The sequence below is a fragment of the Lepidochelys olivacea genome (assembly GCF_965140295.1).
Source record: "Lepidochelys olivacea isolate rLepOli2 genome assembly, chromosome: 23".
Classification (NCBI taxonomy): domain Eukaryota; kingdom Metazoa; phylum Chordata; order Testudines; family Cheloniidae; genus Lepidochelys; species Lepidochelys olivacea.
In genome coordinates this window covers 12,698,555-12,723,516 of record NC_140433.1, presented here as the reverse complement: position 1 = coordinate 12,723,516, position 24,962 = coordinate 12,698,555, and the positions used below count along the sequence as shown (strand labels likewise).

Sequence of the window (24,962 nt, the reverse complement as noted above, 5' to 3'; positions counted from 1 at the left end):
ACCCCAGAGCTCCCCACCATACACACAGCCCCCCATCACACTCCAGAGCTCCCACCCCCCCATGTACACCCCCCATACCCCAGAGCTCCCCACCCCACCATACACACAGCCCCCCGTGCCCCAGAGCGCCCCACCCCCATGCACACAGTCCCCCGTGCCCCAGAGCTCCCAGCCCCCCCTGCACACAGCCCCCCATCCCCCAGAGCTCCCACAGCCCCCCGTCACACTCCAGAGCTCCCACTTCCCCATGTACACCCCCCCATACCCCAGAGCTCCCCACCCCACCATACACACAGCCCTCCGTGCCCCAGAGCGCCCCACCCCCATGCACACAGTCCCCCCTGCCCCAGAGCTCCCAGCCCCCCCTGCACACAGCCCCCCATGACCCAGAGCTCCCAGCCCCCCTGCACACAGCCCCCCATCCCCCAGAGCTCCTAGCCCCCCCTGCACACAGCCCCCCATCCCCCAGAGCTCCCACAGCCCCCCATCATACTCCAGAGCTCCCTCCCCCCCCCCATGTACACCCTTCCCCCTACCCCAGAGCTCCATAGCCCAGAGCTCCCAACCCCCAGCGCCCCCACATGCACCCCGGTCCCCATGCACCCCAGAGCTCCCCACCCCCAATGCACACAGCCCCCCATCCCCCAGAGCTCCCACAGCCCCCCATCATACCCCAGAGCTCCCACCCCCCCATGTACACCACCCCCCATACCCCAGAGCTCCCCCGCCATACACACAGAGCCCCATAGCCCAGAGCTCCCAACCCCTAGCGCCCCCACATGCACCCCGGTCCCCATGCACCCCAGAGCTCCCCACACCCCATACACAGACCCCCCCATACCTGAGAGCTCCCCACCCCCAGCGCCCCCCACATGCACCCCCTCCCCATGCACCCCAGAGCTCTGCACCAACCCCTCTCCCGCACACACCCTATCCCACCCAGAAACATCAACCATTTCAGAAGGGTCTGAGAGGGATGGGGGAGATTCACCCTAAGGGGACGTGTGTGGCGGGTGCTCTGGGAGGGGGCAGGATACAGGGGCGGATCCGAGGGGAAGGGCAAGGTCCAGGGGTGGATGGGCCCCGGGGCGGATCCGAGGGGAAGGGCAAGGTACAGGGGTGGATGGGCCCCGGGGCGGATCCGAGGGGCAGGACAGCGGGGTGGATGGGCCCCGGGGCGGATCCCAGGGGCAGGACAGCGGGGTGGATGGGCCCCGGGGCGGATCCCAGGGGCAGGACAGCGGGGTGGATGGGCCCCGGGGCGGATCCCAGGGGCAGGACAGCGGGGTGGATGGGCCCCGGGGCGGATCCGAGGGGCAGGATACCCATACCAGGGTGGATGGGCCCCGGGGGCAGATCTGGGGCAGAGAGGGGGAAAGGGAGCGAGCCAGGGAGGGTGCGGTGCAGGGCCGGGGCCTGCCGGAAGGTTGCTGTGGCGTTGCTCAGAGAACAAAGGTGTTTCCTGTCTTTGCGGTAAGTGTCACATCACTTCTGCATCAGTCCCCCCAGCAGTGCCCAAGCCGGGACTCCGGCGCTGCGAGCTTCCCCGCAGCAGTGCCCCACGGGCTGTAGCTGTGTTGGGGGGGACTGTTTTTTGTTCCCATGGTGACGGGAGGGGGAGGGGCTCCCCGCTGCGCACAGCTGCACTCCACATCTGGCTCAGCGTCTGCCACCAGCGGGCGGGGCTGGGGGGACAGCAGCGCCCCTCCCCCAATGCAGGGATGTCCCACAGGAGGCCCCGCCCCTCCCGGATCTCAATATTTGGTTGCCCGGACAACCCTAGCGCCGCCCCCAACTTCCATCACCTGACACAGGGGGTCTCACAGGTCCTCGCACCCGGACCCGCTTCTGACAACGACAATTAGGGCACCTAACGCCAGCCCTGGCGACCCCATGACAACGGGGTCGAGACCCACAGTTTGATAACACCCGTCCTGACCCCTAGAGGGCCCCTCCCCCTGCCAGCGCGGCAGAGGGGGGCAGGGTCTAGTGGTTAGAGCAGGGGGGGCTGGGAACCAGGACTCCTGGGTTCTCTCCCTGGCCCTGGGAGGGGGGCGGGCTCTAGTGGTTAGAGCAGGGGGGGCTGGGAGCCAGGACTCCTGGGTTCTCTCCCTGGCCCTGGGAGGGGGGCAGGCTCTAGTGGTTAGAGCAGGGGGGGCTGGGAGCCAGGACTCCTGGGTTCTCTCCCCGGCTCTGGGAGGGGAGTGGGTTAGAGCAGGAAGAGCCTGGGAACCAACAGAGCACTCTGAGCTGCCTTTTAGCGCTGCAAGCCAGGAAGAGCCCCCTGAAAAGAAACTTCCCAGCTCCTCCGCCCCCCCACTGGCCAATCCCCCCACCCCCCATGCTCCCTCCACAAGGCAGCCGCTGGTTCCACTTCCCCTTTCCTTGGTGGCAGCAGGAACAGAAGGTTCATTCACCCCCCAGCCTGGGCCCAAAGCTCCCTGGAAGTGGCGGGGCAGGGAATGGGGCTGAGGGCCTCTCCCCTGTGGGGGGCTGGCAGAAAACAAGACATGGGGCCTTTCCCCTCTTGTCAGGACCTGCCCCATTACTGGGGCAGAACTGCCTCCTGTGGCCAGAGCCGGCATTGCAAGAAGCAGCCAACACCTTTCAGCCTCCTGGGGCCCCCTCCCCTCAGCCCCTTGGTTACAGCAGGGACAGCGAGCCAGGACTCCTGGGTTCATTAACTGGCTCTGGGAGATTCTGGGCGGCAGGGAGCGGGGCAGGGGCTCAATAGGGGGTGCTCTGCTCTGGCCATCAGCGCTGGCCCCAGTGCAGTGCTAGGGGACATCAAGCCAGGGGTCCCCATATACCCAACCCCCGTACCCCACCCCAGGGGGGCCGCATCCCAGCGCCGGGCGAGGGGTCCCAGGATAACCAGCCCCTGCACCCCACCCCAGAGGGGCCGCATCCCAGTGCCGGGCGAGGGGTCCCCGGATAACCAGCCCCCGTACCCCACCCCAGGGGGGCCGCATCCCAGCGCCGGGCGAGGGGTCCCCGGATAACCAGCCCCCGCAGTCCACCCCAGAGGGGCCGCATCCCAGGGCGTGGGGAGTTCACACAAACGCCCGGCAGGGGGCAGCACTGTTTCACACAATACAACCTTGTGGGGTTTATTGCTGATTCCATCCCTCCACTGATACAATCCTGCCACTGATTCCCATGCAGCACCCTCCACTTTGGGGTTGGGGGTCTGCCCTCTCCTGGTTCGGGGGAGGGGGGGAGAGAAATTTCCATCTCACCGGGAGGGGGCATCCTCGCTCCATATCTGGGCATGCTCCTTGGGGACCATCTGGCTGTGGTATGTGGGGGGACATGGTGTGCATGGGGGGGTATCGGGCATCTGGAGCACATCAATTTCAGAGTGTGAAATTAACGAGCTTCCATCCATGATTGATTGGTGGGAGAGACCTGAAGATTAGACAAGATTCCCAGAGTGGGGGTGTGGTTTTGGGGGGACAGTGGGAGTGTCTCACCTTGCAACCCCCCCCCCCCACACACACACACACTCCCTGCTGTCGGGCCAAAGGAACCGGCCATTTCAGCACATGGAAAGGGGGGCAGCTTGATCTGCTGTGGGCATCAGTATTGGGGGTTCCCCCCAAGGCTCCCCCAGATCTAGGGGGACAGGCAGCCTGGGAAGGCAGAGGGGACGATGGTGGTGCGGTGTATTCAACTGGAAGAGGGCAGAGGTGGAATCCAGCCCCAGGACAGCGCCGAGTGGGGACAGGGATGGGGGGAAAGGCAGAGAAAGAGGGGACCATGGGGTGGGGGGAAGCAGCACACACTACAGGAGTCTGACCGGGATGCTATTTGTCACAGGAGACCCAGCTCCGACTCCAGCCCCGGCCTCAGGCCTCCATGGGTTGCCGGGCCCCCCCCAGCCGCCCGCAGCCCCCCCGGCTCGGTGTACTGGGTCTACTTGTGGGACGGTGTCTCCTCCTTGCTCAGCACCTGTGGGGAGGCAAACGAGATAGCTTGTTTCAGGAAGAACGGGGGAAGGAACCCAGGAGTCATGGCGCCCAGCCCCCCTGCTCTAACCACTAGGCCCCACTCACCTCCCGGAGGATGCGGTCTCTCAGTTCACTGTGGGTGAGGGGTCGTTCCTCTTCCTCACTCCCAGCTTCATATTCCTCCCTGCAGGGGGAGAGAAAGAGAATGAGGGGGCTAAGTATGTGTGAACCCCACTGCCTCCTGCGGAAGACAGAACCCAGGAGTCCTGGCTCCCAGCCCCCCAGCTCTACCCCATCCCTCTCCTGGGTCAGGTCTTTCTAGACCATATGTGCTGTGGGTGGGAACCCCCACCCCCGATCCCATGGCTGTAGGGGGTTGGGGGCACGGTGCTTACCCAGCAGTGGGGGGCCGTAGGGGGTACGCTTTGGGGGCATAACCCACCATCTGCCCCAGGAGCAGTCGAGCCGTCTCTTCGGGGTGGTAGGGCAGATCATAATTCTGGGGGGAGGGGGAAAAGGTTGGGGGATGGTCTGGGGGTGGGGGGGGCTCACTTCCTGCCCCCCCACAACCTCCTCGGACCATCCCATCCCCCTGATCCCTGCTCCAACACACATACCCCCACCCCATCCCACTCCCTGCTCCCTCCCACCTGGGACGGATCCCCCCAGCACCAACCTCCACACTTCCTCCCACCTGACACAGACCTGCCCCCTCTGCCCCACCCCACCCCCACGATCCCTCCACCAGCACAAATCTCCTGCCCCTGGTTTCCCCATCCCATCTCCCAACTTCCCCCTCCCTGCCCCCCCATGCCACCGTCCCATCCCCCACCACTGTTGCCAGTACAGATCCCACCCCAGCTTCACCCTATCCACAACGTCCTATCCCCCAGCACACCCCTATGCAGAACCCCGCCTCCCCCCATCCCAGCTGCCCATACCTTGGAGGCCAGGTAGGAGCGCATGGCCAACAGCTCGTGGGCCCGCTGCTCCAGGAGACCCAGGAACACGGAGATGTTCCTGTCCTGCACCACAGCCGAGCCCCCCAGCGCCAAATCCAGCTCCGAGCACTGACAGTCCAGCTTCCTGAACAGCGACCTGATCCCTGCCAGGACAGACAGACAGCCGAGATGCCTGGGTTCTATCCATAGCTTAGGGAGCGGGAGCTGGTGGGTCAGAGCGGGGGCTGGGAGCCAGGACTCCTGGGTTCCTTCTACCCCTGGCTCTGGGAGGGGAGTGGGGTCTAGTGGTTAGTGGAGCAGGGGGGCTGGGAGTCAGGGCTCCTGGGTTCTCTCCCCAGCCCTGGGAGGGGATTTGGGCCCAGTGGTTAGAGCAGGGGGCTGGGATCCAGGACTCGTGGGTTCTACCCATGGCTTAGAGAGGCGATGGGGGTCCCGGGACCCCAAACCCCACCCCCCTCCCCGGCTCCGTACCCTCTTTGAGCTGTTCCAGGGTTTTCCTGACCACCTTCTCTTTGCTCAGCAACTCCTGGGCCTCCTGCATGACAGCCTCCTGCTGCATCTCCAGTGCCCGGGTCTGTGCCCACTGATCCTCCTGCTCCTGCTGCTTCTGGGCCTGCACCTCCTGGATCTCCCGGCGCACCTGGGAGGCAGCAGAGGGGTACAGGGAGGGCACGGGAGCGGGGAGGGCATGCAGTGCCAGGCATGGCCCTCCGGGGGGGGGGCAATTTGGCACCGCCATGGAAAGCAGCAGGGCTGTCTATGGGGGACAGGGCCCCCGGGGGCAGAGCCATGGGGGACAGAGTGAGCAAGGCTGTCTATGGGGGGCAGCGCCACCGTGGGGGGGAGTGGTGGGCAGGACAGTCCATGGTGCAGAGGGCCCTGGGGAGGAGTTGGGAGGATGCAGGGCTTTCTGGGGGAGCAGGATGCTTGTGGGCAATGGGGGATAGTGCCTATGATGGGGGAGAGTGGGTGGCAGGGCTGTCTATAGGGGGCAGAGCCCTGGAGGGTGTTGGGGGCAGGACTGTCTGCAGGGGGCAGAGCCATCGTTGGGGGCAGGCCCCCCTCACCTGGGTGATTCGCTCTCCCAGTCGCTCCAGCTCGTTGTTCTGCTCGTTGACGTAGATGAACTGGGCGAAATTCCGGTCCTCAACTGGGAGGGGGAAGGAGTGTCAGAGCCCCTGGCTGAAGAAACTCCATAGACCCTCCCTCCCGACCAGAAAGGCATCTCCCCCGACACACCCCTCCATTTCCACCAGAGCCAGCCCAACAGACCCCAGCCCTCGGACTGGAGAGAGAGCCCCCCGCCCTGGGGCTGGATCAGAGCCAGCGCCCCCTGCAGGGGAAAGGCCCTGTGTCCCCGGAGCGTCCCCTGGTGCCCCTCACCTGCTATGAATTTCTCCACCAGCACATCCAGGTCGTCCTCCCCTGTCAGCTGTTGGATCTCCTTAAAGGCAGTTTCATAGGATTCCAGCAGCTCCTCCCTGGGGTCCCGGTGCTTCCCCTCGGCCTCCTCTTGCTCTGAACGGGGAGTAAACCGGACACGGTCAGTGCTCCTCAGCCACCAAACCCAGGCGTCCTGGCTCCCAGCCCCCCTGTTCTAATCACTAGACCCCATTCCCCTCCCAGAGCCAGGAGAAAACCCAGGCGTCCTGGCTAGTACCTCTCTTGCGCTTGGCCTCCAGCGCCTCCTGGGTGAACGTCCGCTCCTGCACCTTGATGTCCAGGAAGTGACGTAAGCGCTGGTCGTGGTCCAGAACCCGCTGCAGCTCCTTCATCTCGGCCCCATACTGGGCCAGGTCCTTCTCCGCCTTCTCCCGCAGCTGCCCTAGCTTGGTCTGGGCCTCGTCCCTGCAGGAGGGGAGGGGAGGGGAGCAATAGAAGTGGGTACCCTGCCCACAGACAGCCTGCAAAGCCCTTGACAGAACCCAGGCATCCTGGCTCCCAAACCCCACCCTCCCTCTAACCACTAGATCCCATTCCCCTCCCAGAGCCAGGGAGAGAACCCAGGCGTCCTGGCTCCCCCACTCTATACAGTAGGAGATTCCAAGACCCCGGCCAACCCTGCCCTTTCCGGGGCCCCATGGAGGGTGCAGGGGGGCTCGGTCTCTGCAGCCCGTCTAGCCTTTGGCTGCTGCTGGAGGGGACAGTACCCTGGGGCAAGATCAGACAGGCTCGGGACATGTGTGCGGCTGGGATGGCCGATCCTGAGTGCACGGGGCAGCGGGTGTGGGGGGGGAGTTCTGGGGCCAGCAGAGGGGCACCCTGGGGACACGAGGGATTGCTGTGGGTCTCCTTGGCACCAGGTGTCCAGCAGGAGACGCCAGGGCCAGCAGGGGGCACCCTGGGGCCCTACCTAGCATCAAAGGCCGAGGAGGAGGAGTCAATCACTGCTCCAATGGCTTTCCGCCTCTCCTGCAGCTCCTGGGAATCAAGGGGAGAAGGTCATGGGCTTCTGTCAGCCAATCAAATCCCTCCGTTCTGGCCCTGTGTCACAGCAGGACTTTCACTGGCCAATCAGACCTCTCCATCCCACACCAATTTCTGAACAAGACCTTTGTTGGCCAGTTAGATCCCTCCATTCCATGCCTACTTCCCACTGGGGCCAGCATCAGCCAACAACAATTCTTCATTTGATGTGCATCACCTACTGGTGGGTGGGGCCAAACTCTGTGTGCTCCTCCCAGTGGTGCCCCAGTTTCCCATGCTGGGCTTGGTGGGGCCTGATGGATCCCTGGTCACCATGTGACAGGCCTGGTGCAGGGGGTCCGTGCAGCTCGAACCATGAAGGGAAAGACGGGGTTAACAGCCACCACCACCGGCTCTAACCGTTAGACCCTACTCCCCACCCCTAAGCCGGGGAGAGAACCCAGACGTCCTGGCTCCCAGACCCCTGCTCCCCTGGCAGAGCTCTCACCCTCTCCAGCCTGCGGTAGAGGTGTTCGAAGCGCCCACGTTCAATACGCAGGGTCTCCAGCTCCTCGCGCAGGCCGGCGTTCAGCGCCAGCTGGGAGTTGAACCGGGCTGATGCCTGACACGCGGGGGACAAGAAGCGGGGATGCTGGCGTTAGCCCCCCCCCCAAGGGCCCAGACAGCTGGAGGAGCCGCCCAACATGGAACGAAGCCTCACTCCCTAGGGCCGGCAACGACACCTAGTCCCCTCCCCGAGCCAGGAGAGAACCCAGGTGTCGTGGCTCCCGTCCCCCCTACCCTCCACTCTAACCACTAGCCCCCACTCCCCTCCCCGAGACAGAACCCAAGCGTCCTGGCTCCCAGCCCCCTGCTCTAACCACTAGACCCCACTCTCCTCCCAGAGCTTGGGATAGAACCCAGCCCCCCCTGCTCTAACCATTAGGCCCCCCTCTGGCAGTGACAGCCCTACCCCCCTCACCTTGTCCAACTGGTTCTCCAGGGTGCGCACCCTCCTCTGGCCCTGGGCCTTGTGCCGTTGGCTGACTCCTGCGCTGCCCACCTGCTTCGCCAGCCCCGCCAGCCGCTTCTCCCAGCTCCGGATCTGCCAGCGGGGACACACCATTAGGAACCACAGCCCAAGTTCCACGGTCTCACCGCCTGGGGTGCCCCATAGCACCCCCAAGAGTTTCTGCGTGATGCCCAGCAGTGCCCTTTGGGATGGAGAGAGGAAGGGGGGCCTCTTAGCCTGATCCCCCAGGCTCTGTCCCAGAGCATGCTGGGATGCACTGTAGCATCATAAGAACGGCCATACTGGGTCAGATCAAAGGTCCATCAAGCCCAGTATCCTGTTCTCTGACAGTGGCCAGAGCCAGGTGCCCCAAAGGGAATGAAGAGACAGGTTATCATCAAGTGATCTATGCCCTGTCACCCAATCCCAGCTTCTAGCAAACAGAGGCTAGGGACACCATTCCTGTCCATCCTGGCTAATAGCCATCGATGCACCTATACTCCATGAATCTATCTAGCTCCCTTTTGAACCCCGTTATAGTATTGGCCTTCACAACACCCTCTGGCAAGGAGTTCCAGAGGTTGACAGTGTGTTGCGTGAAAAAATACTTTCTTGTGTTTGTTTTAAACCTGCTACCTATTAATTTCATTTGGTGCCCCCTTGTTTTTGTATTATGAGAAGGAGTAAATAACACTTCCTTCTTTACTTTATACCACTCATGATTTATAGACCTCTATCATATCCCCCCTTAGTTGCCTCTTTTCCAAGCTGAAAAGTCCCCGTTTTATTAAACTTCCTCATACGGAAGCCGTTCTATACCCCTCATTATTTTTATTGCCCTTTTCTGAACTTATTCCAATCTATCTTTTTTGAGATGGGGCAACCACATCTGCACGCAGTATTCAAGGTGTGGGCATACCATGGATTTATATAGAGGCGATATGAGATTTTCTGTCTTATCATCTATCCCTTTCTCGATGATTCCCAACATTCTGTTCACTTCTTTGACTGCCGCTGCGCATTGAGTGGATGATCTCAGAGAACTCTCCACAATGACTCCAAGATCTCTTTCTTCAGCGGTAACAGCTAATTTAGACCCCATCATTGTGTATGTATAGTTAGGATTATGTTTTCCAATGTGCATTACTTTGCATTTATCAACATTAAATTTCATCTGCCATTTTGTTGCCCAGTCACCCAGTTTTGTGAGATCCTTTTGTAGCTCTTCGCAGTCTGCCTGGGACTTAACTATCTTGAGTAGTTTTGTAACATCAGCAAATTTTGCCACCTCCCTGTTTACCCCTTTTTCCAGATCGTTTATGAATATGTTAAATAGGACTGGGCCCAGTACAGACCCCTGGGGGACACCACTATTTACCTCTCTCCATTCTGAAAACTGACCATTTATTCCTACCCTTTGTTTCCTATCTTTTAACCAGTTACCGATCCATGACAGAACTTCCCTCTTATCCCATGACCGCTTATTTTGCTTAAGAGCCTTTGGTGAGGGAGCTTGTCGAAGGCTTTCTGAAAATCTAAGTACACTATATCCACTGGATCCCCCCTGTCCACATGCTTGTTGACCCCCTCAAAGAATTCTAGTAGATTGGTGAGGCATGATTTCCCTTTACAAAAACCATGTTGACTATTTCCCAACAAATTATGTTCATCTATGTGTCTGACAATTTTGTTCTTTACGATAGTTTCAACCAGTTTGCCCGGTATTGAAGTCAGGCTTACTGGCCTGTAATTGCCAGGGTCACCTCCGGAGCCCTTTTTAAAAATTGGTGTCACATTAGCTATCCTCCAGTCATTTGGTACAGAAGCTGATTTAAATGAGAGGTAACAGATGACAGTTAGTAGTCCTGCAATTTCATATTTGAGTTCCTTCAGAACTCTTGGGTGAATACCATCTGGTCCTGGTGACTCATTACTGTTTAGTTTATCAATTTGTTCCAAAACCTCCTCTAATGACACCTCAATTAGGGACAGTTACTCAGATCTGTCACCCAAAAAGAATGGCTCGGGTTTGGGAATCTCCCTCACATCCTCAAGAGTGAAGACCAATGCAAAGAATTCAGTTAGTTTCTCTGAAATGGCCTTATCGTCTTTGAGTGCTCCTTTAGCATCTCGATCGTCCAGTGGCCCCACTGGTTGTTTAGCAGGCTTTCTGCGTCTGATGTATTTTTAAAAAAATTTGCTATTACTTTTGGAGTCTTTGGCTAGCTGTTCTTCAAATTCTTTTTTGGTTTTTCTAATTACATTTTTACACTTCATTTGCCAGAGTTTATGCTCTTTTCTATTTTACTCATTAGGATTTATCTTCCACTTTTTAACGGATGCCTTTTTGCCTCTCACTGCTTCTTTTACTCTGTTGTCTAACCACGGTGGCTCTTTTTTGGATCTCTTACTATGCTTTTTAAATTGGGGTATACATTTAAGTTGAGCCTCTATTATGGTGTCTTTAAAAAGTTTCCATGCAGCTTGCAGGGATTTTATTTTTGGCACTGTACCTTTTAATTTCTGTTTCACTAACCTCCTCATTTATGTTTAGTTCCCCTTTCTGAAATTGTTCAAGGCCTTGTGGGTAACTCCCCACATAGCATTGTGGGATAGAGGAAGAGCCACACCAAGCCTCCCCTCCAACCCCACCCCACCCTGTCCACTCACCAGGGAACAGGAGAAGGGGGAGCCCTGCCAGGGACACAGTCTGATTGCCGCAGCCCCACTCCCGTCCCCGAGCCAGGAGAGAACCCAGGTCTCCTGATTCCCAGCCCCCCTGCTCTAACCATTAGATCCCACTGCCCTTCCAGAGCCAGGGAGAGAACCCTGAAGTCCTGGCTCTCAGCCCCTCTGCTCTAACCACTACACCACCCTCCCAGGCCAATGGTACCTCATGGTCTAGCTGGGCCACCGTCCTCCTCTCCGCGGCCGCCTGCTCCTCCACCTGGTCCTGGTGTCGCAGCAGGGCACGCAGGCTGCCAGCCTTCTCCTGCTCCCGCTGCCTGTTGGCACGGCCCTCCGCCACCCGCAGCTCCCGCAGCAGCCCCTCCCGCTCCTTCTCTAGCCGTTGCAGGTCGGCCCTGCCGGAGACACCAGGGTGTCCAGCAGAGATGGGGGGCAGGGAGAGGCGCCGGGTGGTGGGCAGCGCCGGGTGGTGGCAGCGGTGGGGCCCCATGGCGGAGGGTGGAGGGGAAGCGGAGGCGGCAGGGGCTGGAGCTACTGGAGGGTGTGGAGCTAGTGTGTGTGTGATCTGGTGGGTGTCAGAGAGATCTCGTGTGTGATCTATGGTGATCCGTCATGTGTTGGTGGGATCTTGTGGGATCTGGTGTCTGCACAGTGTTGCGTGCAAGTGAGATCGAACGTGGGATCTTGTGGGCAGGTGAGTCTGGGTCACCTGGTTTGTGTGTAAGCTACGGTTTGATCTAATGTGAGAGTGTGGGTGTTCGGGAGTGTGGGTGTTCGAGAGTGTGGGTGTTCGAGAGTGTGGGTGTTCGGGAGTGTGGGTGTTCGAATGTGCAAGCGTGATCTAGTGTGAGCTTGTCTGACTGTATGCATCTGTGTGACCCACTGTGTGTGATCCAGTGTGGGACTCGTGTGTGTGATCTCGTCTGAGCAAGTGTGAGCATGGGGGAAGGGGGAGGGCAGAGGGCAGTGACTCAGCCTAGTGTGTGTGTGTGGTGGTGGGGAGTGTTGCTAGGTCCACGTGGGTTGTTAGGGGGCTGAGTGTTACATCAATAACGCATCAGTGTGCAGAGGGGAGTGCGTCAGTCTGTGTTACAGCGTGAGGGGAGTGTTCGTTGCGTTGTATAGGTTTGTGTGTTGAACCTGCCCCCCAGCCTAGTGACCCCAACCCCTGGGATCTTTCCTGGGTCCCTCCCCCTAACCTAGTGATCCCACCCCCAGGGATCATTCCCAGGCCCCTCCCCATAGCCCGGTGACCCTGCTGTCAGGGATCATTCCCAGGTTTCCTGCCCCAGCCCGGTGACCCTGGCCCCAGGGACTGCAGGGGGGTACCTACAGCTGCTTGCGGATGGTCTCCTGGGACTGCAGGGTGTAGGCATGGCGGTCGCCCGCTAGCAGCCGGAACTGGCGCTGCAGTTTGGCCAGCTCACTCTCGGCTGGGGGCGTGAGATGGGGGGGTCAGAAAAGGGAGGAAGGGAATAGTTAGAGAAGGCAGCAGACGAGTCTGAGGCCTTTGTCATCTGAGGCCAAGATTCTTTGTCTTGTCACGCCAAGGCCCCGTGACATCACGCCAAGGCCATGCCCCGTCACGCCAAGGCCTCATCATGTCATGCCAAGGTCTGCCATGGCCTCACCCTGTCATGTCAATACCCCATCCCATTACGCCAAGACCCCTTATCATACCAAGGTCCCACTTCCAAGGTTCCACATCTTGGAGTGAAGCGTTGGCGTCATCCCAGCCATGGGACAATGCCCCATGCCAGGACAGAGTTGGGGGTGGGATATCTGGGGATGGGAGGGGCTAAAGGCAGAGGGCAGCCGGGTTCTGATCTCAGCCCCAACCCCCCTCGGGGCCAATGCAGAGTCACTCCTGACTGCAATGGGGACAGAGCCAGGTTCTGATCTCAGCCCTCTGGGATCAATCTGGAGTCACTCCTGACTGCAATGGGGACAGAGCCAGGTTCTGATCTCAGCCCCCTGGGGTCAATCCAAAGTCCGTTAAGTGCAGTGATCTGGCTAAGTGAGGTGCTGCCCCCATCCCCAGAGGCAGGATTGGTCCTCTGGCCACCAGCCCTGCTGCCCCCCTCCCAGATGCCTTCCCCACAGCCTCTGGCATCCTGGCAGGGAAGGACATGTCCCCCAGCGTGGGGGGGACCCCTTGCCCTGGCTGGGCTGATGGGGTAGTGCTGGGAGGGCCAGGGTATTGTTACCACCAGCTCCTGGGACCGAGGGCACGGGACAGGGGTCGGACAGAGACGTGGGGCAGGGAGAGAAAACAGGGCGGGCACCAGAGTGGTAGGGTCATGAGTAGGGAGCCCCATGTGGCACTGGAACAACATGCTGTGGGGCACTGGAGCCAGAGAACAGGGGGTAGGGCCACACAGCAGTACTGGGCATGGGGCCATGCTGGGGGTAGGGCCATGCAGAGTGCATGGGGCGGGAAGGCCATGGGGTGGGTACCAGGGGGCAGAGCACGGAGAAGGGGCCGTACAGGAATCACTGTGGGGGCAGAGCACAGGAGGCGGGGGCCACACATGGGCACTGGGCGGCAGAGTACAGGGGGTGGGGCCACGCTGAGGGCAGCGGCAGCAAGTCCAAGCCGGAGGCAGTGGGGTAGCTCCCATTCTGTCTGCTGGCAACCAGGAGATGCCAACCCGTAGACTTCCCACAAAGCCCTGGGGCAGAGCTATTACCGATGCCCTCCAGGTCCAGGTCGCTGCCCTCCGAGCGGGTACTTGAGGCGGATTGGTGCAGTGGCATCTTTTCCTCCTCCTCCTCGCCGACAGGTGGCCAAGAAAGAACAGTGAGGAGAGAGAGAGAGGGCTTTTAACTGGATCCCGGCTGCCACGGCCCAGAGAGAGACGGGGGTGCAGGGGGTGTGGCTGGACATTGGGGGCACGCCGGGGGTGCCCAGCCCAGCACTGGGGCATCAGGAGAGGGGGTAACCTCCTGAGGCTCTGGGGCAGCCCTCGCGCTGTCAGGCATGTGGCTGATTCTGGGGTGGAGCGTCACGAGCCGAGGCTAACGCTGCCCCCATCCCCCACCTCGTGCTTTGGAGGGGCTGGAGAAGGCATGGGGTTGGTGCATAGGGGCTAGGAGGGTTTAAGGAGTTGGTGGGGTGGGATTGGGGGGGAAGGTTCAGGGAGCTGTGGAGTTTGGGAGGCGGTCATTTGGGAGCAAAGGATCAGGTGGTTTGTTTTGTGGCTGGGGGCAGGTTCAGGTGGTCAGGGCGAGTTTTGGGGGAAGGTTCGGGGGGCTCAGGGGAGAGTTTAGGGGGAAAGTTCAGGGGTCAGTGGTGAGTTGGGGAGAAGGTTCGGGGGTCGGTGGTGAGTTGGGGAGAAGGTTTGGAGGCTCAGGGGAGAGTTTGGGGGGAAGGTTCAGGGTGGGGGGAGATCTGGGATCCAATTTCCTTCCTAGCCCCAGTACTCCCCACCCTTGGGTGCAGGGATTTACCTCACTGTCCGGCAGCCAGTCCGGGGGAGGGTGGTCAGTGGGCTCGGGGGGGGCACAGCCCGTGCCAGGCACAGGGAGGTGCGGGAATCACGCCTGGCCTCTCCTCGCCTGCCAGCATCCCGGTCCCCACTACCCTGCACTGCCCGAGTTGTTAGTAACCGTCTCCAGGAAGCAGAAATACCTCAGCCAATGAGGGGAGAGGACAGAGCCCTGGGGGGAGAAAAGGAGGGCGTGTCAGATTAGGGGGAACCGGAGAGCCATGCTGGAAAATCCTCTTTATTCCCCCCACCAACCTCCCACCTCCCTTTCCCCCACTCCACCCCACACCCATCCCCTCTCCCCCATCCCCACCCCACTCCAACCACAAACACACCCCCATCCCTCCCGCCCCCAGCCATGCAGAATGTCTACACTGCAGGGGGGGACGGAGGGCTGGGAGCCAGGACTCCTGGGTTCTATCCCCACTCTGGGAGGGAAGTGGGACCTAGTGGTTAGAGGGGTGCGATGGCTGGATGAACAGGGACTCAGGAGGTATTTATTTCCAAGCCAGGGAGCCCCCAGGTGCCTGTACCAGGGATGGCAGGTTGGGGTGGGGTCCTGCTGGGGTGGGGGATGCCAGGATGTGGGGGAGGAGCCAAGGGACAGCAGAGCTGGGGCCACAGGGTGAGGGAGGACACTTGACACTGCTCCCTTCCCCAGCAGTTCTGTGTCCCAATGGGATGGCTGCTCTGTCACGACCACAGGGGGGGCCATTGCTGCTCAGGGTTGTTTCATTTCACCTCGGTGCCCTCAGGCCACGCTAAGACTCTGTCCCATGTTTGCCCCCTCCTGTCATGCCAACACACCATCAGGTCACGCCAAGGCCCAATTACCCCAAAGACACATCAGGTTACAGCAAGACACCGTCCCATCTGACCATGGCCCCAGAAGCTCTCGCTACACCCCAGCTACAGCAGGCCATGGCAAGCCAAGGCCCCATCATGTCACGCCATGGCCCCATCAAGTCACACCATGGCCCCACTACACCACGGTCCTGACAGGTCACACCAAGGCCACATCACTCCACAGTCCTGTCACACCAAGCACATGGCAGGTCATGCCATCATGCCAAGGCCCCATCCAAGTCCCCAGCTGGTCACACCAAGGTTCCAGCTGGTCACACCAAAGTCCCGTCCAATCACACCAAGACACCAGCAGGTCATGCCAAGGCCCCAGTGGCCCCGTCATGCCACGCCAAGGCCCCGTCATGCCAAGACCCTGTCATGCCAAGGCCCCGTCAGGTCACGCCAAGGCCCCGGCACGCCAAGGCCCCGGCAGCTCACACCAAGGCCCCATCATGCCAAGGCCCCGGCAGCTCACACCAGGGTCCCGTCATGCCAAGGCCCCGGCAGCTCACACCAAGGCCCCATCATGCCAAAGCCCCAGCAGCTCACACCAGGGCCCCGTCATGCCAAGGCCCCGTCAGGTCACGCCAAGGCCCCGGCACGCCAAGGCCCCGGCAGCTCACACCAGGGCCCCGTCATGCCAAAGCCCCGGCAGCTCACACCAGGGTCCCGTCATGCCAAGGCCCCGGCAGCTCACACCAAGGCCCCATCATGCCAAAGCCCCGGCAGCTCACACCAGGGTCTCGTCATGCCAAGGCCCCGTCAGGTCACAGCAAGGCCCCGGCAGCTCACATGAAAGCCCCGTCACGCCAAGGCCCTGGCAGCTCACATGAAAGTTCCGTCATGCCAAGGCCCCGTCAGGTCACACCAAGGCCCCATCATGCCAAGGCCCTGGCAGCTCACACGAAAGCCCCGTCACGCCAAGGCCCTGGCAGCTTACACCAAGGCCCCGTCAGGACACACCAAGGCCCCATCATGCCAAGGCCCCGGCAGCTCACACCAAGGCCCCGCCAAGTCACGCCAAGGCCCCAAACCCTGCCCTGGGGGTGATGGGGTGTCTCACCAGGAGGCCAGGAGAGGCAAGGGGGCGTGGCTAGTCCAGGGGGCGGAGCCTGGCGTCACTCCCACCCCCGGACTCCTAAATCACCACCCTGAGCAAGATGGGCCGATGTTGCGCATGCGCTGTCCCAACAGCTTCCCTCTCTCCTCCCCCACCCTCCACCGAGGCCTCGCCCAGTGCGCGAACCCCGCCCCTCTCGGCTTCCCCCGTCCTCCAGCGGGCGCCCCGCGCATGCGCGGTTCCTCCCTCCCTGGTCTGTGGCGGGAGTCGGGACGGGAGCGGTGTGCTGGGCCTGGGAAGTGGATGGAGCGCTGCGATTGGGAGCACTGGGGCACGTGCACAGCTGGGGCCCTGGACGCACTGGGGCGCGTGCACAGCTGGGGGGATGGTGTATTGGGGGTGGGGTGCACAGCTGGGGGGCCGTGGATGCATGGGGCACGTGCATAGCTGAGGGGGGCGGGTGCATAGAGGAGTGGGGTGCACAGCTGGAGTGCTGGATGCCCTGGGAAGCAGGGTGCACGGATAGGGGGGGCAGGTGCACGGGTAGGAGGCCAGGGGCATAGGGAAGCAAGTGCACAGCTGGGGGGCTGGGTGCATTGTGGCACGTGCATAGCTGGGGGAGTTGGGTGCATTGGGGGAGGGGAGATACACAGCTGGGGGGCTGAGTGCATTGGGGAGTGGGTATCATGGGGTAGGGTGTTAGTCTGTATCCACAAAAACGAGGAACCCAGTGGCATCTTAAGGACTAACAGATTTATTTGGGCTTTAAGGTGGCACCGGACTCCTTGTTATTTTTGGGGAGCGGGGTGCACAGCTGGGGTGCTGGGTGCATTGGGGCAGTGTGCACTGAGGCGCGTACATAGCTGGGGGCAGGTGTATTGAGCGGGTGGGGTGCATAGCTGGGGGAGCCAGGTGCATTGGGCAGGTGGGGTGCACCAGGAAGCAGGGTGCAACAGATGGGGAGTCAGGTGTATGAGCAGGGTGCTGGTACAGCTGTGTGAATACACCCAGGAGTGGGTTGGGCTGCTGGGGGCTGTGTGACTCATGGGCCTCTGGTCACACACCCCCACACACCATGCAACACCCCAGCACAGGAAACCACCAAACCCGAACACCCCACCCGCCCATCTGTGTTTGTCCCATCACAGCGGTTGCCATGCTGCTTGCAATGACTGTTGCCAGGGCACCATGTGCCTGATTGGGCTGCGGGTTCAGGGGACAGGATGTTGAGTGCGGAGATGATGATACATGGGTCTGCTTTCCTATTGCCCCATCTCCGCCCCCTTGAGCTCTCTGCCTGAGGTACCTGGGGTCGCCACCAGGGCCCCCCGCAACAGCCAAGCCAGGGTGGGGAGGGGCAGCTGCATCCATGGGTATTTGCCTTCTGCTCACTGCTGAGCTCTAGATCCCATTCCACTCCCAGAGCTGGGAAAGAACCCAGGAGTCCTGGCTCCCAGCCCCCCTGCTCTAACCACTAGATCCCATTCCACTCCCAGTGCTGGGATAGAACCCAGGAGTCCTGGCTCCCAGCCCCCGTCCCTGCGTTTTAACCACTCCCCAAGATAAAGAGCTGTTTATTTCTATTCCTGGTTCCCCAGCACGGGCTCCTTATTTTGTGCAAACCTCAATGGGGAAGTGAAAGCCCCAGTTGCCCAGGGGAGGGGGAATCTTATTAACTCTTTAAAAGTGGGCTTCACAGACCCCATTAACCTGCCCTCTTTGCTGTCCAGGATTGGGGTCCCTGGCTGGCCCCGGGAGGCTAGTGTCCCATAGCCCTTCCCATCTGCCATCCATTGTGGGGGGGTTAGCAGTGGTGGAGTGAAATTTACGGGTTCTGTTCAAATGTTGGGGGGGTCTTTTATGACGGGGCACAAACTCCTGCAGTTTGCTTCCCGACTTTACCTGGGGCGGGGGGCTTGGGGGGAATGATTTTGGCCGGCAGCAAAGTCTTCGGGGAGGATGCTGGGCATTGTTCTGGGGGGTTACCACGTTGAGGGGGGTGGATCGCTCTGGGGGTTCCCCTGCGTTCGGGGATGCCCCCCCCCCGGGAGTGGAAATCCAGGGGGTTGTACTTCGCCAGACACACGCCAGCCCCGTCCGGCCCCTCCCTGCTGGGGCGGCTGCCAGGGGTAGGGCTGGGGAGCGGGAGGAGGATTCAGACGGGCAGAGAGAGAGGGCTAGAGGCAGCCGGCGCGAAAGAGGAGAGACCCCCCCCCAGCCCGTCTGCAGCGCCAGGTATCCCCCACCCCCTCCAGCGGGGGGGACCTGCCCCCTTTCACTCTGTCCTGGGGGAGACCTGCTCCCTGCCCCCCTCCAACTCCCCGCTGGGGGATCTGCCCCCTTTGACTCCCTGCTGGGCGACCTGCCCCCTGCCCCCCTTGACTCCCTGCTGCGGGACCTTCTCCCCCTTAACTCCCCGCTGGGGGACCTGCCCCCCTTAACTCCCTGCCCTGCTGGGGTCCTGCCCCTTTACCACCCTGCAGGAGGGGAGATGCCTCTGTCTGTCTGTGGGTCGGTCGGTCGGTCTCTGTCTGGACGTTTTCTTTGCGGAGTGTAAAAGTTCTGCACTAGCTGCTGTGCGGGGGGGGGGCGGTCCCAGGACTCTGGCTGCTCCCCCCAACTTCCATGCTCTTGGTTTAGAGGGGAAGAAACAACCCCTGAACCCCTGCCCCGGGCGCTATGCGGCCTCTGGTAGCCCCTCCCGCCCACAGCATCCCCTCCCCCAGCACACGCAGCGCCCCACCCAACACCCCCCCCCAGCACACACACTGCCCCACCCAACACCCCCCCCAGCACACACACTGCCTTCCTACCCCACCCAACCACCCCAGCACATGCAGCGCCCCCCAGGTACACCCAGCTCCCCCCCAGCACACACAGTGCCACTCCCCCACGAACACCAACCCCCCCCAGTCCGCCCAACCCCTGCCCCCAAAGTGCATACAGCCCTAGAGGAGGGCCCTGTTTCTGGATCCATCCAGCCCTTGGACTCTGCTCTGCTTGGTGTCTGTGGACCCCCATCCCACTAGGAGCTGGGCTGAGACCAACGGACTCCCACAGTGGGATAGAAGTTGGCGCCCCCTGGAGGGGAAAGGCCCCGTGCCCCATTCGCTGCCCCCCTGAGCCAGCCAGTCGCTGCCCTGGGGCTGGATGGGAGCCGGCACCCCCTAGAGGAGAAAGGCCCCGAGCCCCATTCCCTGCCCCCCTGAGCCAGCCTGTCCCCTGCCCTGGGACCGGATGGGAGCCGGCGCCCAGAGGGGAGAGGCCCTGGGCCCGTTCAGTGAGGCAGCCAGTCCCAGCCAGGCCATCACCACTGCAATCAATGGTCAGTTGTTTGTGTCTCTTCAATGGTGTCTTGATTTAGAACAGAAAATACTAACTTGTGGCTGAACGGCCCCGGGCTGGGAGCCAGGCCGGTCACCAGCTCTGCCGGGCAGGGCTGGGGCTGCCTTTGAGGGGGTTACTGTGAATCAGAGTGGCCCCCAGTGCCCCTATGGGGGGTGCCGTGCTGCAGGGAGCAGGGCGGGGGGCTCAGCAGGGGATGCTGGGCTGCAGGGAGCTGGCAGGGAGTCAGCAGGGGGCACTGGGCTGCAAGGAGTGGGCAGGGACTCAGCAGGGGGTGCTGGGGCGGGGGGGCTCAGCAGAGGGCGTTGAGCTGCGGGAAGCAGGGCAGGGGGCTCAGCAGAGGGCGTTGGGCTGCGGGGAGTGGGGCAGGGGGCTCAGCAGGGGGCGCTGGGCTTCAGGGTGCTGGAGCAGGGGGCTCAGCAGAGGGCGTTGGGCTGCGGGGAGCAGGGCAGGGGGCTCAGCAGGGGGCGCTGGGGCAGGGGGCTTAGCAGAGGGCGTTGGGCTGCGGGGAGCAGGGCATGGGGCTCAGGAGGGGGCACTGGGCTGTGGGGAGCGGGGCGGGGGGCTCAGCAGGGGGCACTGGGCTTCAGGGTGCTGGGGCAGGGGGCTCAGCAGAGGGCGTTGGGCTGCGGGGAGCAGGGCAGGGGGCTCAGGAGGGGGCACTGGGCTGCGGGGAGCGGGGCGTGGGGCTCAGCGGCGGTGCTGGGCTGTGGGGAGCAGGGCGGGGGGCTCAGCAGAAGGTGCTGGGCTGCAGGGGGCGGGGGGCTCAGCAGGGGGCGCTGTGGTGCAGGAAGCAGGGCGGGGGGCTCAGCAGGGGGCGCTGGGCTGCGGGGAGCGGGGCGTGGGGCTCAGCGGGGGTGCTGGGCTGTGGGGAGCAGGGCGGGGGGCTCAGCAGAAGGTGCTGGGCTGCAGGGGGCGGGGGGCTCAGCAGGGGGCGCTGTGGTGCAGGAAGCAGGGCAGGGGGCTCAGCAGGGGGCGCTGGGCTGCGGGGAGTGGGGCGGGGGGCTCAGCAGAAGGCGCTGGGCTGCGGGGAGCAGGGCAGGGGGCTCAGGGGGGGCGCTAGGCTGCGGGGAGAGGGGCAGGGGGCTCAGCAGAGGGCGCTGGGCTGCAGGGAGCGGGGCGGGGGGCTCAGCAGGGGGCGTTGGGCTGCGGGGAGCAGGGCGGGGGGCTCAGCAGGGGGCGCTCTCCCCAGTCAGCACAGACTCTAGGGGGTGCTGTGCTCACGGATGCAGCATGTTTGAAACGAGCTGTAATACTGAGGCTGTGCTCTGTAAATATTTCCTATTTCCCCCACAAACTGGGAGGGTGAACCCTGCCACAGTCCCAACTGATTCATTTTGGCCTGCCTCAATTCACCGGCGGGGGGTCCCTGTATAAAGTGCCATCCTACATGGAAACATGGGGTGGGGGAAGCTGGCCTGAACCCAACCCCAGAGGCCGATGGAGCCGGGGGGGAGGGCGGGATTCCCACATGCCCCAGCTGAGAGGCCAGGAACAAATTGGGAATTCCTGAGTAGGACGAAATATTCAGTGCTAAATTGATAGGCCCATCTACCCCAGTATCCTGTCCCCTCCCTGCCCCCCGGATCAGACCTCCGGGCCCATCTACCCCGGGATCCCGCCCTGCCATCTCATAAATGGGGAGGCTGGGAGCCAGGACTCCTGGGTTCTCTGCCTGGCTCTGGGAAGGGAGTGGGGGTCAATCCAGTCCCACACCCAGCACTCACATGATCCTGAAGCATCTGGAACCCATTAGGGGAGGCTGGGACAGAGGGATGTTTGTGTGTGTGCATGGGGGGTGGGGAGTGGAGTCAGAGATTCGGGGCGGGACGGTGCCTGGGGGGGTGCTGGGAACTTCCCACCTCAGAGTTAGTCTTCCCCTTTGGATTGGAACCGGGAAGTGCGTGGGGACGAGCAGGAGACCGGGGAGGGGGGCGCGGAAGGACTGGGGGGTAGCCAGGAATCCGGGGGGACAGGGGTGTGGGCTGGCTCCTGGCTGGTTTGTGGGGAAAGGCCTGGGGGATGTCCTGACGAGGGGGGGGTGAGGATCTGGCCCAGGCCTCAGGAGGTGTTTGGGCATGGGCACGTTCCCCATTGACACCCGCTATCTCTGACACCCCCCCCAGCACTCGCCATGAGCTTCCTCCTCTTTGCCATCACGGGCCTGCACGTCCTCATCCTCGTGCTGCTCTTCGTTGCCACTCTGGACAAGGTGAGACGCCCCACCGCCCCCCCCACGCCAGGCAGAGAACCCAGGTGTCCTGGCTCCCAGCTTCCTTGCTCTAACCATCAGCCCCCACTCCCCTCCCAGAGCCAGGGACAGAACCCAGGAGTCCTGGCTCCCAGCTTCCCTGCTCTAACCACCAGCCCCCACTCCCCTCCCAGAGCCAGGGAGAGAACCCAGGTGCCCTGGCCCAAGTCCCCAGGCAGGGGGAGGGGAGGCCATCTCAGGGCCCTGTGCTAACCCCCTTGTCCCCCCAGTCGTGGTGGGTGCTGCCGGATGATGAGACCGTCAATCTGTGGTACGACTGTCTGTACGACAACAGCACCCAGAGCTGGGTGTGCGCCTCTGTTGCCGACAGCCGTGAGTGGGGGTCCCGGAGCGGGGCAGGGAATGGCTGGGGTTGTTCTGGGATGGGGGGGAAGGGGGTGGTAAGCATGAGGGGGAGTGCCAGGGGGCACTGACAGGATGGGGTGGTCCCAGATACTCTGGGCCAGCCGCACCACACTCCAGAGGGGCTGCATCTCTGTGCCGGGCGAGGGGTCCCCGTATACCCAGCCCTCGTGCCCCACCCCAGAGGGCGGGGGGGGAGTCCCTAAACACGCAGCCCCCGTGTCCCACCCCAGAGGGGCTGCGTCCCAGCACTGGGGGAGGGTCCTGTATACCCAGCCCACGTGCCCCACCCCAGAGGGGCCACATCCTGGCACCGGGCAAGGGGTCCCTGTATACCCGGCCCCCGCACCTCGTGCCCCACCCCGGGGGCGGGGGGGGGAGTCCCTAAACACACAGCCCCCGTGTCCCACCCCAGAGGGGCTGCGTCCCAGCACTGGGGGAGGGTCCTGTATACCCAGCCCACGTGCCCCACCCCAGAGGGGCCACATCCTGGCACCGGGCAAGGGGTCCCTGTATACCCAGCCCCCGCACCTCATGCCCCACCCCGGGGGCGGGGGGGGAGTCCCTAAACACACAGCCCCCGTGTCCCAACCCAGAGGGGCTGCGTCCCAGCACTGGGTGAGGGGTCCCCGTATACTCACACCCCACCCCAGAGGGGCCACGTCCCAGCGCCGGGGGGGGGGTCCCTAAACAACACAGCCCCCATGTCCCAACCCAGAGGGGCTGCGTCCCAGCACCGGGCAAGGGGTCCCTGTATACCCAGCCCCCGCACCTTACCCCAGAGGGGCCACGTCCGGGCGAGGGGTCTGTGGTCTCACCAGCGGCTGTTCCTTGGTCCCCAGAGTGGCTCCATGCCGTCCAAGCCCTCATGGTCCTGGCTCTGCTCTTCTCCAGCTTCGCCTTCATCCTCTTCATGTACCAGCTCTACACCATGGAGCGCGGGGGGCTCTTCTACGCCACCGGCGTCTGCCAGCTCTTGGCCTGTGAGTGCCCAGCCCCGCCCCATGCAAGGGAGCCCTGTGTAACCAGCCCCCGCACCCTGCCCCAGGGGGGCCGTGTCACAGCACCACTTTTCTCCCCAGCTCTGGGAGGGGAGTTGGGTCTAGTGGTGTCAATGTGGTGGGGGGGGGCTGGGAGCCGGGACTCCTGGGTTCTATCCCTGGCTCTGGGAGGGGAGTTGGGTCTAGTGGTGTCAATGTGGGGGGGCTGGGAGCCAGGACTCCTGGGTTCTATCCCTGGCTCTGGGAGGAGAGTGGGGGCTAGTGGTTAGAAGGTGGGGGCAGGGAACTAGAACTCCTGGGTTCTATTCCCAGTTCTGGGAGGGAAGTGGGGGCTAGTGGTTAGTGGGGGTGGGCTGGGAGTCAGGACGCCTGGCTGCTCTGGCCTGAACCTGCCCCTCACCCCTTCTTTCTCTGTTGTCCCCCCCTCACCCCCGGTGCAGGTCTCTCGGTGTTCACAGCCGCCTTGATCTACGCCATCCACGTGAGCAAATTCCACCACCACCGGCAGCCGGGCGGTTCCTTCGGCTACTGCTTCGTGCTGGCCTGGCTGGCCTTCCCCCTGGCGCTGCTCAGTGGCATCATGTACATCCACCTCCGCAAGAGGGAGTGACCCCTGCCCCCATTGTGGGGGGGCTGCTCCTGACCATGGCCCATGCTGGGGTGGGGGAGTCATTCTCATGGGCTGATCCCTTCCCCCTGCCCCAGAGCAGCCTGGCTGTCACACACCACTGGGGCCCTGGAGCCTGTCCTGGCCACACCCAGCTCCCTTTGCCTTGCCTGTGCCGGGGCACCCAGGGTCGGGTCCCCCTCTGCATGGGCACCTGCTCTCCTCCCACCCATGGCCAGGGCTCCCTCCTGCCCCCATGACAAGGCCCCCTGGCCATCCCCTGTTCCCCAGCCTGTTGTGGGTGGGACAACCCAAGCCATTCCCCTGGTCATGGAGAGGATCCCCCCCGCTGGGGTGACACTGTCCAATCATCTTGCTGAACACGCTGGGGATGGGGCCCCTGGCCATGCCTTACAAATCTGGGTGCCATGCCCCTGAACATCACATAGAAATCTGGAGGGGTGTCACACCCTTTGCCCATGGCTGGCAGAGAGGGGGGGCAGGGCTTAGCCAAGCCGCAGCCCCTGGTCCAGAACATGGCTTATAAATCTGGGGTCCACCCCTCCTTGACAGGTGGCAGTTCCACAGTGCTGCACCCTTCACTCCTCAGGAAGGAGGCAGGCACCAGAGGGGTGGTCCCAGGGAAGGGATACCCCTTCTTCCCCGAGGCGGGGATTTCTGGGCTCCCAGGGGGCTATGGGGAGCCTTCCTTCGGCAGCATCTCAGTGCACGGCTTCTGTCCAGCCCCGTGCCTGGGCTCCATCATTTATAGGTTTGGACAATAAAAAAGTGACCTTATCTACTCGCCTGGTGGCTTTGACGGCACTTTTGCCTGGAGCAAGGGATTGTGGGTACAGCCGGGCCAAGCGAGTTGTGGCAGAGCCACAAACACCCCTGTGTGACCATCTCCCTCCAGGAGCAAGGGATTGTGGGTAGGGCCGGGCTACGCACCTGCCCCCCAGTCACACCAACTCTCTAGGCTG

The 24,962-nt window shown here is 62.5% G+C and overlaps 2 protein-coding genes across 8 annotated transcripts; one reads left to right on the top strand and one right to left on the bottom strand.

Annotated features, from left to right (window-relative positions):
- The first annotated feature begins 1,198 nt into the window (after nt 1-1,198).
- EMP3 (epithelial membrane protein 3 (MAM blood group)) lies at nt 1,199-24,777 on the top strand. Of its 4 annotated transcripts, none has more exons than XM_084612598.1 (5): nt 1,450-1,473; nt 21,884-21,969; nt 22,239-22,341; nt 23,214-23,354; nt 23,813-24,777. In XM_084612598.1, exons 2-5 carry the CDS (start codon nt 21,892-21,894, stop codon nt 23,980-23,982), a joined length of 492 nt encoding a protein of 163 aa, XP_084468724.1. In that variant the 5' UTR covers nt 1,450-1,473; nt 21,884-21,891; the 3' UTR covers nt 23,983-24,777. The 4 variants fall into 4 exon arrangements, with proteins under 4 accessions (XP_084468721.1, XP_084468724.1, XP_084468722.1 ...); XM_084612596.1 differs by lacking the exon at nt 1,450-1,473 and adding an exon at nt 18,551-18,647; XM_084612597.1 differs by lacking the exon at nt 1,450-1,473 and adding an exon at nt 21,633-21,657.
- ODAD1 (outer dynein arm docking complex subunit 1) lies at nt 3,080-23,266 on the bottom strand. Of its 4 annotated transcripts, XM_084612558.1 has the most exons (16): nt 23,190-23,265; nt 14,469-14,678; nt 13,709-13,787; nt 12,352-12,451; nt 11,224-11,413; nt 8,301-8,423; nt 7,827-7,940; nt 7,266-7,333; nt 6,573-6,760; nt 6,296-6,430; nt 5,980-6,062; nt 5,384-5,552; nt 4,892-5,055; nt 4,346-4,449; nt 4,056-4,134; nt 3,080-3,951 (listed from the first exon to the last, which is right to left on the bottom strand). In XM_084612558.1, the coding sequence occupies exons 3-16, from the start codon at nt 13,773-13,775 to the stop codon at nt 3,916-3,918; spliced, it is 1,620 nt and encodes a 539-aa protein (XP_084468684.1). In that variant the 5' UTR covers nt 13,776-13,787; nt 14,469-14,678; nt 23,190-23,265; the 3' UTR covers nt 3,080-3,915. The 4 variants fall into 4 exon arrangements, with proteins under 4 accessions (XP_084468684.1, XP_084468686.1, XP_084468685.1 ...); XM_084612560.1 differs by lacking the exon at nt 7,827-7,940 and having other exon boundaries at nt 23,190-23,266; XM_084612559.1 differs by lacking the exon at nt 23,190-23,265 and having other exon boundaries at nt 13,709-13,790; nt 14,469-14,564.
- Nucleotides 24,778-24,962: the final 185 nt, after the last annotated feature.